The 12510-nt window shown below is 38.2% G+C and overlaps 5 protein-coding genes across 5 annotated transcripts; 1 reads left to right on the top strand and 4 right to left on the bottom strand.

The window, feature by feature from the left end:
- Positions 1-189: 189 nt before the first annotated feature.
- Positions 190-1112, bottom strand: LOC124208137 (DNA replication complex GINS protein PSF1-like). The gene is made up of 4 exons (XM_046605859.1): positions 940-1112; positions 809-873; positions 676-753; positions 190-605 (listed from the first exon to the last, which is right to left on the bottom strand). Exons 1-4 carry the CDS (start codon positions 1009-1011, stop codon positions 236-238), a joined length of 585 nt encoding a protein of 194 aa, XP_046461815.1. The 5' UTR covers positions 1012-1112; the 3' UTR covers positions 190-235.
- A 2614-nt stretch (positions 1113-3726) lies between these two features.
- LOC124208130 (solute carrier family 35 member F5-like) lies at positions 3727-6117 on the bottom strand. Its single transcript, XM_046605850.1, has 10 exons — positions 5825-6117; positions 5734-5757; positions 5530-5670; positions 5408-5458; positions 5226-5342; positions 5009-5161; positions 4607-4943; positions 4390-4549; positions 4084-4320; positions 3727-4004 (listed from the first exon to the last, which is right to left on the bottom strand). The coding sequence occupies exons 1-10, from the start codon at positions 5960-5962 to the stop codon at positions 3926-3928; spliced, it is 1437 nt and encodes a 478-aa protein (XP_046461806.1). The 5' UTR covers positions 5963-6117; the 3' UTR covers positions 3727-3925.
- Positions 6118-6298: 181 nt separating this feature from the next.
- LOC124208135 (lysine-specific demethylase 8-like) lies at positions 6299-10872 on the top strand. The gene is made up of 10 exons (XM_046605857.1): positions 6299-6552; positions 6615-6719; positions 6792-6904; positions 6960-7078; positions 7246-7394; positions 7458-7480; positions 7540-7763; positions 7829-7924; positions 9595-10158; positions 10223-10872. The coding sequence occupies exons 1-10, from the start codon at positions 6430-6432 to the stop codon at positions 10843-10845; spliced, it is 2139 nt and encodes a 712-aa protein (XP_046461813.1). The 5' UTR covers positions 6299-6429; the 3' UTR covers positions 10846-10872.
- On the bottom strand, positions 7980-9455 carry LOC124208131 (torsin-2A-like). Its single transcript, XM_046605851.1, has 2 exons — positions 9258-9455; positions 7980-9188 (listed from the first exon to the last, which is right to left on the bottom strand). Coding segments are annotated over exons 1-2 (1134 nt in total). The 5' UTR covers positions 9259-9455; the 3' UTR covers positions 7980-8055.
- Positions 10862-12231, bottom strand: LOC124208132 (ubiA prenyltransferase domain-containing protein 1 homolog). Its single transcript, XM_046605853.1, has one exon. It carries the CDS (start codon positions 11905-11907, stop codon positions 10927-10929), a length of 981 nt encoding a protein of 326 aa, XP_046461809.1. The 5' UTR covers positions 11908-12231; the 3' UTR covers positions 10862-10926.
- Between the last annotated feature and the right edge of the window lie 279 nt (positions 12232-12510).

The following is a 12510-nucleotide window of genomic DNA, read 5'->3' as shown; positions in this document are numbered from 1 at the left end:
CTACACTTCTTGATTTGACTTTTGGGTTACTTAAATAAATTAGTTAATTGAAAAGATCAAAGTGATCAAACTAATGCTGGAAGAAAAATGATAATAAAATTATAATTCATTAAATGGTATGAGTTGTTTGATTTAAAATAAATTCTACTTACTTTAAATTGTTGTTAATTCTGAATTATTTAAATTGTATACTGTACATTATTTTATTCTGTAATCAATAAAGATTAATAAAAAATCATGAAACATGCTCAAGAATTCCTTGAGCAATAAGCAACTCACACTGAACACGAGGTAAGAGATGCAAGCTATTTTTCTTCAATACAACAATATCCCCATCCTCAGTTTCAAACTCTCCAAATTCAGTAATGCATTTAACTTGAATGTAGAGATTCTTTGGTGGTTTCAAGTTCTGTGTTAGATCAAGTGAGTAACTTCCTTCACCAATAGATTTCATATATGCAGCAAGGGATTTACTATATTTAATAAAGAACTGAGCTTCAGGCTCACAAATGTTAGCCTTGATATCTGATGGAAGGACAGAGCCAAAATGCCAGCGGTGTTCTTTTATACGTTCAAGTCTATTGTAAAGGTAGGCCATCAGGCATCTAAAATTTCAAAAGTAATAAAACTTAATTAGGAATTTTAATGAAAACACTTCAAACTTTCAGTGGTTACCTTTTGTTTCTTTCCAGTGCACAGTGTCGGATGTGTACTGAAGTTATGTATTCCGATTCTCCAGCAACAGCAGAGCTCCTAAAAGTCAAGTAATGTATACATAATTCCCTTTTATATGTTTGGATTTTCTTACGCATCTCTTTGATTTTCTTCAAACAAAGCTCTCATTTCCTCGAGTACCTGACGGACTCCATCTTCCTGTTTTTGCAAATAAAAATAAAAAAGTTTTACTACTTTCATCACAAAATATTAAAACACAATTACATTGAATGGTGGAAGGAAATCTCTTGCTCTTTCCAGTTCTTGTACCAGCTCCACTCCTTTTTGTGCAAACATGACGAATTTTTTATGCGTAAATACTTTTAATTGTTCATTCAATTTCAATCTAAACAAGGAATCGCAAGGAATGCACAAGCACAACTGCACACACAAGACACAGTCACGAATAGGCGGGAAATGATCAGCAGACGAGACGAAACGACGAAACTCAAAAGCTATGATTACATGGTTGCGTTTTTTATAAATATTCGCGCTTACGGAAAAAGCGCAATTAATTTAATTTAAACCAACAAAACCAGAGCCATTAACGTTACATTAAGTTAATGGCTCTGACAAAACAACAACAAAAAAATGAAAAAAAAAATCGACAAAACTCAAAATTCCATAATTTATATCCAGCACCAAATGCGTGTAATCGTGTCTTGTCATCTCAAGCATTTCAACAGAATAGATTTGGCCGAAGATTTTCTAATGGGGTGGTTTGAGAAGAGATATCATAATTAGGGTAATATGTGGATAATATAATTTATCCCTGAGAGTAATATTCATTCTTATGAATAAACTGAAGGTTTTATCTAAATCTATTACAATTACCATATCTCATCGGCATGTTTGGTCAGCCCGAGGGAAGAATGGAAAGACGAAGGCGTGTGAAAAAAGCTTCTTCTTTTATTCTTCCTTCGAGCTGACTGCTGAACTACCAGAATCAAACATGCCAATGTTTTTTAAGCTTTTACATTTGGTGGCATTTGAGAATGACTGCACCAGAGTTCGGGTATTTACCTGAAGAGCAAGAGCGAAAAAAGGTTGCACTCTTTGCTTTTCGCGGGTTATTCTAACTCTGGCTGCCACATTATTTTAAGAGCTTTTCAAGCGTTTAGTTGAAAAAATGGTTTTAAGTGCGCGAGCGCGACGGCTTGACTTTTGACTACTTAAAAACATTTCCAGTTACGGACTAGAAAACACTCTAAAAAAATACTTTGAAAAAATTGAAAGAAAACATCACAGGGAATTGGTAAAAACCAACAAACAAGAAAACAAAACAAAAACAAAGTTAGGTTATTGAATTGAAGAAGGTACAACAGTAACAAAAATTTCGAAAGTGACGCTAGATATCTTCAGGTTTTGTCAACTTCCCATCTGGATGACTTGCTTGATGACAGGACTGGATTCTGTTTGGTGTTTAACGGTTGAACTAAACCATTTTATTCTAGGAACTCACTTTCAGGGCTCCTTAATTAAAAGTTAAGAGTTAAATTACAACGTGATGTTAATCAGTCAAAGAACACCGTCCATAAATGATGTGGGGGTGTCGCGGGATTTTGAACGCCTTAACCGGGGGAGAGGTAGATATTTAAAATGTTATTAATGTCCATTATCGAGAAAAACTGGGTAACGTCATTTATGGACGGTTGAAAAATTAAGTTTACTTACATAGTGTGAAACCACTTCATACGAGCAAGCCATTTTTCGTCACGCGACATTTCTCTTGCATCATCAGCATCGGTCCTCGTAGGCAGGTTTTGATTTGCTGACCACATCTTCCGAAATTTCTCCACTGCAATAACTTTGCCGAATCTAACAACAGTTCGAACAAGTGGTGTGTTCAGAAATCTAAACACCATTTTCTACTAAATAAAAACAAAAAAAGGCATGAAGGCCGAGAAAGAGCACGGAATAAACCGACAACAAATGTTTCTATGGAAAGTTGAACGAACGAATGGTTACAAAAGATCAAATGAGACAGTGCTTGAAAACTTTTTTTTACATTACCACGAGGAGACGCAATGCAAAGCTGTGTTCATCAAGAAAAAGGCAACCGGCATCTGATCGAAAGAAAGAATATTCTGCGAAGCTCATGCTCCGAGTTCCTCTCACGAGACCGCCCCTGTTGCTTTTTTCCCGCGTGAAAAAGTAGGTTACAGTACTTTCTCTTTTTCATCGTTACACGAAGGAGGAATTGAATTTGGCAACAGACGACAGATACCGTGTACCACGGAAATAGTCTTCCCTGCAGCTACCGGTCAAGGCTGCGGAGGTCGTTGTTCTTCCTAGTACCTTATATGGAATACAAACCAAAAGACATTTTGTTGTGTCTGGGACATACAGTAAACGAATGCGACCAAATGGACGCCTGGCCGGCACATTTTGATATCGTTTGAAGCAAGGGAAAAATAATTACACATGTCAGGAAACACATGTCGTTGGGGTACGTAAATTTTAAATATTGAACATACGTTTTGTATATTAACATTATGAGAGTTCTTCCAAGCTCCCAGCAGTTCAAGAAATGTTAACAAACATATGCAAATCGATAGATAGTTCTGAACTGTAGACCTACAGTGTGCTTGATTATTTCGTTCGGTAGGCTATAGGCCTTACAAACTCGCCTCAACAAGATCTCCCGACGACTCTTCAAAGAATACTCTGTGTGAAGTGGCAGGACAATTTCAGTTAATCAGAATACACCATAGCAGGACCACAGTAGTCACGAAGGAAAATTTTCTATGAAAATGTGATCGAAAGTCACAATAATAATTTTAAAAAAAAAAATTGAATCTGTTTTGTCAATTTAGATTATATATTTTAAGTTGTCGAATTTAAGACTTCCATTGAGGGAATTCTTTGTTTAGGGAGTCAAGGAAAAGTATTTCTAACGATATACGAGGGTGAACAGAAACAAACGTTTAAATAGACGGTAGGCCTATACGGTTGTGATTTCTCCATGAACAGGCAATAATTTGTGAAAGAAAGTAATCAGTTACGAACATATCATCGGGAAATTTGTCCTATTCTGTGCAAATTAATCGAACTGAGACGCAAGAAGGGAATGTGTCAGTCGAGAATATCTTTCTACCTCTTACCGAGCGTCATTGAGACAAATGATTCAAATGCGTGAGCGTAACAAATGGATGGCGAGATGTTGACTAGGTAGCTTGAGAACATTTCAAGCGGAAGTGTTGGAATGTTATTATTCCGAGGAGGATTCGGGTTGATCGATTAGGGACTCGCGCTGCTCTCCGTCGTCAGTGTAGTCCATAGACCGGCTTCTATTTGTATGTAAACATTCGTGTTCAAAATACTGGAATTTTTAAAATCAAAATCAAATGAACAGAAAGCAAATCTTACCTATTACGCGAGCGGCAGGAATCCACGATCCGGTTAAGTAACTGGGCAACGGGATCCCATTCCTCCCAGTGTGACAAAAGGGTGACTGCAAAAAAGCTGAGAAACATTGGGATGGAACCGATATAGAACAAGAAGGGATAGGAAATGTGTTTGACAGCTACATCAGCCAGCATAGACAGGGGAATAGTCAGACTCATGGCCAAGGTAGCAATTAGCGATGACGTCAGAAAGCAACCCCTATAACAAAGGCAAATTAAAGATCATTTAAAAACTCGTATTGTACAAAATAATTGGTATTATTCCTACCATAGCCATAGGAACTCTGAGAGAACGGTGCCGATAAGTCCGTTAAGAGCAATATATAGCCACTGTTGCTGAGTCGGCCACACGAATACTTCCAGTTTGGTTGCGTGAAGGATAAAGAAGGTTGGCCACATGACAACAGTGTTGATAAGTCCGACGAAGCCTATAAGATTATGAAAATGAAAAACTGTTTTACAGATTTATAATGTCTAAGGTTTACCGAAAAACATAGGAATGCTCATTTTATCTTCATGATCTACTCGTCGTTTCAAAAGCACCAAGTAGGCAGCGTAGCACATAGAACCGGCTAGGGCCCATCCTGCACCCACCGGAATAGACTGCTCTACTTTTAAATCTGAAAGGCTAACCAGAACCACTCCAGCGATACTGAAAACAACTGCGATGAATTTAGTGAGAGTGAATCGATCACTCGTGCCAGAAGGTAGGCAAGCAGCAAGCAGGAGGGTAAACAGACTGCTGCTGGATGATAATACATTCACAAGGCCAGCTTCTGTATGTGACAGAGCAGCTTGATAGCTGTAGTTGCCTAAAAACCACTACAAAATACAGAAACAAAGTTAATTTTCCATTTTCTTAAACCCTCAAACTATTAAACCATTACCAAGAGCGAAAATGTAGCCGCAACTTTCATCGTTTCCAAAGACGAAAGCTTTTCAGCGCACCGCCGAGTGGCAACTTCAGCTCTGATTGAGGCGGAATACGATAACCGAGCCATCAAAGCGTCTACAGCCTCATTGGGTGACAACTCTCGGACCTGAATAAGAAACCATTTCCAGATTGAAAATTCCGGAACAAATTGTTGTACTCAAAAGACGAACCTCAACGACTCCATTGAATCGAACGGATCTTGAACTGCTCTCTTCAGTATTTTCATTAATAACAATAGGTTGTCCAGGCTCTTCACCACTTTTCATTGGAACAAATACCGGTCCACTCTGAAATAACATCAGCAATAACATATTTGTTCTAATATACATATTTTTAAAATATTGCAACTCACAAGCACTGATGAGGGATCTTCTGGGTCTTCTATCACATCTTGCTTTAGTTGCTGTAAAATAAAAGATAAGAAAGAACTGTAAGGAAAAGAATCTTGGTCAAGTTTCATATTGATCAAACAACCTGATACTCTGATGAATGTCCAACACACTGTTCTCTCCAAGACTTGGCAAAAATAAATCCAGTCAAATAAATCATGAAGAAACTTGTTTTGAAATAGGTAGTAAAGAAGGGCTTGTCATATTCTGCATTTTGAAAAATATACTACAAAAAAATATTGGTGAAAAAAGTTGTTTGTATTGAATTATTATTAGTACAAGTCCTTACTTTTGTCAACTCTGATGAAAGTACCTACCAAATAGAAAACATCAGAATGAGCAATGGTCAATGAACAAATGAAAAAAATACTGCGTGTTACCCAAATGACATCGACAAAAAGAAGCAGGAGTAACCCTAATAGTAGACGTTGGCTTTTTGACAACAAACTTGTGCACGAAATGAAAGAAAGTGATGATGGAACAACAATCGTTTCATCATCAGAAAGTGCCACGGCCATTGTAATTTTGCACTGGATAACAGTATATGATCTAAGACATTGAGAATAATTCAAATAATATTCGCGATTCTAGTTCTTGCTTGTAAAACTTTTTCAGATTCACAAGAATCACAACACTTTCCCTACACTACCGTCTCTAATGTCATGGTATTGATGACACAAAGACGTTGCCGTTTTTAACTTTCAAAAACCTAAACTGATTTTGCAATAGAGATAAAATTACACATTATTAGTTTAATTATCAGTTAAAGTATTTCCATACATAAAATATACGTTGACTGAAATTATTTGCATATTCATAAAAATAAAAGTTGGCAACATTCTTGATTTTTTCACTCTTCTTGAAAAGTCGTCTGTTTGTTTCAAAGGAAAATCAACACTTGCAGTGGTTTTCTCGGTTTTCAATTCCCGGTTTTTCAATTTCTTCGGTTTATCTGTGTTTATTTAAAGAACATTCTTTTATTGAAATGGTTGAAACAGTTTGTGCCAAGTTTGTTTCAAAAAAGATCCGAAAAGTGCGTTGGCAACGGCCTGCTGCATTCGGCCGTCCCAATCCAGAGTATTTTGTTGCCGGTAGCTGGGATGATGAGGTTTCATATATATATGGAATCACTAACTATTTTTAAAATAAATATGATCTTTTTTTCTACAGCAAAATGAGGTGTCATTGTGGAATACTGTTTCACCAGATGAACAGAATAATGATCCGATTCAAGTGTCCACTATTCCTGTTACTAGTGATGTGAATGACATTTCCGTAAGTTGCTGAACACTGGTTAATTCACTAATTATTCATGTGCAATACATAATAACCCATTATCATCCCCAGTTTTATGACACATCAAACTTCTTTGTTGCTTTGGGCAATGGTACTATTATGATGGTGAGAATTGGCAAAAAGCTGGAAGTAGTTCATCAATGGAAGGACATTCATCATTTCAAGTAATTACACAAATTCAATTTAGTTTCAAAATAATATATTCAATCTTCATGATAGGAGTAACAAAGCTCCTGCCACAGGTATTGTCTGCCAATCTCCTGAGATAGCATCTATTGGAGAAGATGGCAAATTAAACTTGATGAGAATGAACCAAGATAAGCCTTATAAAACCATAGGTATATTTGCTTTTTTTCTCCAACTTACCACTGGCCTGTGTTGATGCCTAGTGGAGAAATTTCCTCTTTATAGTGGGACTAGTAACTTGGGCCCGGTCGAGACCGGGGAACTTAGGTCTAGCTTATGGATAGTTCTAAAATCATGTTATGTGTGATTGCACTTTCAGATGCTGATAGTTGCAGCTTGAATGCAGCTGTTTTCACCTCGCAAAACGAGATTTTCACGGGCAATTCGAGGGGCATGATCAAACTATGGGATTTACGATCCACAACGGAGAAACCAGTACAGTCAACTTCACTTGCCGAGGATTCAGAGGTGACCAAAAACAGTCAGCTCATATAAAATATTTACTTAAATCTGATTTTAATATTGAAATAGGTTGGGGTAACCAGCATGGACAGGTTAAAAACATATTAATTTATTAAGAATATAAATAATTAAAACTTTAAGTCATGGACAGACATCCGTTTCAAGGACACATAGTGGCTGTGGGTGGCTATGATGGAATGCTCACCGTATACGATATGCGCAAGGCCCAAACCCCAGTTACGGTCATGGAAGCTTCAGACAGCTGTTTGAATGAATTGCGCTTTCACCCGGAAAGAGCGGATCACCTTTTTACCGCTAGCGAATCAGGAGCCGTTTGGCATTGGGTTCCAATGGGCGCAAAGACTTCTGTTTCAAGTAAAAAAATCATTTAATCATAATTTTTGTCATTGGTTCTTCAATAGCATGCGTTTGAATCACAGATGGACTCTCCACTAATCTTTGGCTAAGCGGAGACTTGGCTACTCAACAGCTGAACATCAGAGAAATTCTGCCATCCCTACCTTTAGCAGTGAACAGTGTCGACGTTTGCGGAGAATCTCTCATCTGTGGGGGAGATAACGAAGCATTCTATTACGTTTCGAATGTTGTATTCTGAATTCATCGATAAACACACAATAAAAACCTTTCCTCTTTACTACAGACTTTGTTACGAATATAGATTGACAAATGTAGATACAGTTTTACAGCCCGAAGTGACGAAATATTTCTTTTGGGGAGGCACGAATTGAAAATGTTGCGTGATTTTATTTATCACATCAACAGGGGCCGATTTCTTCTTAAACATCAGATCCTGGCGAATACATTGCTCTAATTGCATCTTCTCAAGAGGCAGGTAAGGAACAGGAGTGAAGTGAAGTCTCCGTTGGGCAAAAGCATTGATCAGAGGGGAGGTCAACTTACTAGCGGCCTCTTGAAGATTGACGAGATTCATAGTCCATCTCGTACCCGAATTTTCGCGTTCTTGTAAAAGTAATTCGGCAAATTCTTTTTGGCCATAATTACTCGTCAGGATCACAACGATTTTTCGATGAGAACATGATATATTCTGGTTAACGTAAACCGCCCAATCAAGCACAGTTTCAATCTGCTGATTGTCCGCATAGTCTGAATCTTCAATGAAGAAGAAATTCCAACGGCAGCATTCCAGACTCTTGAAAGCCCTCTCGATTTCTTGCGAACTTGACCAAGGTCCGAGATGTAATGTCGCTTGATTCGCATGTTCGGGCAACGAATTGCCAATTAAGTGATTTGTCCACGTTTTCCCTGTTCCAGATCCACCCAAAAGGACAAGCACTGTCAGTTGTTCAACTGTCACCTGAAATTCCTCCAGAACATTAGCAATGGTTGTAACTGCTAGTTCCTGCCCAAATAGGTTAGTTTTTAATTCACTACTCAGTAACTTGAGGTCAATTGTCATGGAATTTGAAGATTCACATATATCATCATCCCTAATAATTGAGCTGATTAGTGAAAATATCACAACTGCAACCACTACAAAACCCAATGAAAACCTGTTACCAGGACTGAGCTTCTTTGGATCAGATTTATCACATGTTTGATTGTTCTGTTTCTTGGTTTTTGTTTCACATTGAGATTTTAATTGTTGGATGTCTGGCTTACACTCCTTCACTGGGTCAGTCGACAATGCTAAATTCCTCCCGAAGCTCAGTTTTCCTGGGAAAGGTTGGTAGAGAATAAGGGCTTTTGAAAGATCTCCAGGCTGGGTCTTCAACGCCAATTTTCTTCGAGAAGAAGTCATAGTTTCACCGTTATAATTCACTAGATAATTATTTTTCAAATAATTAGAAGGTTCCACGTGACGTGATGCAAAGAAACATATATGCTTACTTGTTAGAAAACGTCACATGAAAATCAAACTAGGGCAATCAAATACAACAGTCAACTGCAAGGACTTAAAGGTGATAACGATCTTGGTAATCAGATTAAAACCGAAACCACGTCGAGACATCGAGACAAATATTGAACTGAATCCCCATTTTTAAAAATGCCGTTAAAATCGTCTGCCATTTCTTGTGTCAAAATTTTCGTCTGCTTCCAAATTCAAAACAAGTTTGCGTTTTTGGAAGTTGCTGAAGTTCAACATAATGAGACTGTAGGCTAAGATCAGTTTATCAGTAAAAAAAAATGAAGGAGATTTTTGTTCAGTTTCCTTCTACAAAGGAAGATCTACATATAGAAAAAATAGACACAAAAAAGCTAAATCCATCCATACTGCAACTTTTCAGTGAAATTGTTGAAAGTTACCTGAAACTGTGCATTACTTCTTCATCCCAACCTATAAATACTGAATGTTCTAGTCTTTTGTTGACAATAGATGCAGCGCTTAGCTATGTCTGGGAGCAATTACATACTGGGCAGTGGAAGGATGTGGATCCAGCTTGGAGACAATTGTATTCTTACATCTCACTTTTTAAAACACTTGTATATCTTAAACTTGATGAAGATTCCAGCTTGCATCTAGCTGACGCTATTGCAGCATGTGACATGGGGCTCATCATGGGGGAGCCAATACTGGATGGTTTGCTTAGCAGTATTGCTAGCAATATTAACGAGAAATTATGGGAGTCATCCCAAACTAAAAGTACCTTCAAGGAGACAGACAAAGAAGAAGAGGGCAAAGAATGCTATCCTGAACTAAATCAAAAGAACTTGATAGAAACTGTCCAATTACCTAGCATAGAAACATTTTTGCTAGACATCATGAACAAAAAACCAGTAGTAATAACAGGTATTTAAATTACATGTGCTGTTAAATATTTACTGTTAATAAAACATTTTCTTTTGCAATCTAGGAGCGATGGATTTTTGGCCAGCTATGGAGGAGAGACGATGGAGCGTGAACTATTTGAGAAAAGTCGCTGGATATCGAACAGTACCCATTGAAATTGGTTCAAAGTACACAGATGACGCCTGGTCTCAATCTCTTACAACCATCAACGAATTCATTGACGACTACATTTTGAAACCGAATAAAGCGGCAGGATATTTAGCGCAGTATCAGCTTTTCCAGCAAATTCCACAGCTAAAGAACGATATCGTCATTCCAGATTACTGCCACCTCGGTACGTGTGATGACATCAACGTGAATGCTTGGTTTGGACCGCTCGGGACGATATCTCCTCTTCACTACGATCCTGACCATAACTTTCTCAGTCAAGTTGTCGGTTCCAAATACATTCGCCTGTACGAGGAGCAAGTGACATCATCTCTTTACCCTTATGAGCAAGAACTACTTTTCAACACCAGTCAAGTTGATGTAGAAAAACCAGATTTGAAACGGTTCCCGCTTTTCTCGTCGGCCCCCTATGTTGAGACCATCTTAGAACCCGGGAGCATGCTCTATTTACCTCCCAGAATGTGGCACTACATTCGATCTTTGAGTACAAGTTTCTCTGTAAGTTTCTGGTGGAAATGATGAAGATAAAGAAAAATTTGGTCATGAGTTGTTTAATCGTTTTGTTCAAACTACAAAATTAACTTACAATTTAGCTCGTTTTCAATGTGAGAAAAGGGGCAATTCAGTGCTAGGGCATAAACCAATTGCCAAGACATAGAGAAGCGCAAAGAAGAAATTAAGTTTGGCCGTTTTTTTCGGTATGTGTCGCATATCTTCACTGCGGAATTCTTTTTCCAAACGGAAGGCAGACGGAAGGGTGATGAGAGGCAGAAGAAGCCACTTGGAGTAGTGCAGTGCCAGAACCACGAAGACCATGTAAGGTAGGAAAAGGAGACAGGCAAACAGGACGATTGATGCGGGTGTTCCAATCAAAATGGCAAGTGTCACAATGCCGGCTCTCCGATCCGTGTTCATGTCTCTCGTATTATTACTGTGCAAAATTGCTTCCGTGTTGAGCGCCAAGGGTATGGCGTACCAAATCGTAGCCCATTCCGTCTGACCAGATTGTGCCAAATAGGAAAACAGTAAGGTGATGGGACCAAAGATGATGAGTATCATGACGTCTCCGAGGGCGATATACTTGAATCCTATTCCACCGGTGTACAGGAACGAGCTGGAAAGACCACCAAAGTAGACTAGTGCCAAATGTTCCATCCTGGCCGGAGAGAGGAAGACTAGTGCAATGAAACCCACACAGCCCAATCCGTACAGAACGGCACCAAGAGTGACAACTTCATCCTTGGACAGGAGCTGATCAACTAGGGTACGGTCATCACTTTTCTGTTTGTTATCAATGCCTTTGATAAAGTCAAAGTATGTGTTGACTAGATTTCCAGCAGCGTGGACTGAGAGAGCACACAAAGAAGTAAGAACCAGGACGATGGGACTGAATTCACCAGTCGTTTTGTGAGCGATGGCACAGCCCAACAGCACAGGCATTAGAGAAGCACTGAAAGACCATGGCCGTAATGCTTCAACATATGATGACAGCTTGATGGAAGTAGGGAAGTAGTTGTTCAAATTTTGTTGAAGAGAATTTGGTGAATTGGAGGAAGGACTTGCCTCCTCTTTACAATGCATCTTGCCTGAACTAGAGTCTGTTTTCAACTGAACCAACTTGACAATAAACTCTTGTTTTTCTTCAGTTTCACTGTTGATGAAATCACTGAACTAGAAAATTACATTTTCGGCTCTTCGCGTATGTTCAATGTTCATACACTTTCCCACATGACGAACTTTTCCTTATTAAATGCAAATGTTTTTTTAAGAAGAACCCAAAAAGGGTGCCAGCTATAATGAGATTTCAAATTGCATTTATTTACAAATTTACCATAAATTTTTAAGACTGAAAATTACGAGAGAAAGTGTGACACACACGCGACACGAATTGACGAAAAACAAGAAGCGTCTACATTGGGGCAGTAACTATGGTAACCACTGACTAGCTTCAAAAAATTCAAGATTGAATTTCCTATTTCAAAATCTATTTAAAAGAAAAATAGAAATAATACATTAAATTATTTAAATAAAATCGAAGAGAAATTCGCTTTTCTTACATATAATTAATTATTTATAGCTCCGAGCCAATCAGCCAAAGAGCATAATACTTTTAGAAAACTAGTTAAACTCGTTACGTCATGTCGTCATCAATTGGTTTGGACATAGACAAGGTGGCTTCTTACC

Source organism: Daphnia pulex, chromosome 11 (assembly GCF_021134715.1).
Source record: "Daphnia pulex isolate KAP4 chromosome 11, ASM2113471v1".
Classification (NCBI taxonomy): Eukaryota; Metazoa; Arthropoda; class Branchiopoda; order Diplostraca; family Daphniidae; genus Daphnia; species Daphnia pulex.
This window is presented reverse-complemented; position numbering and strand designations above follow the sequence as displayed.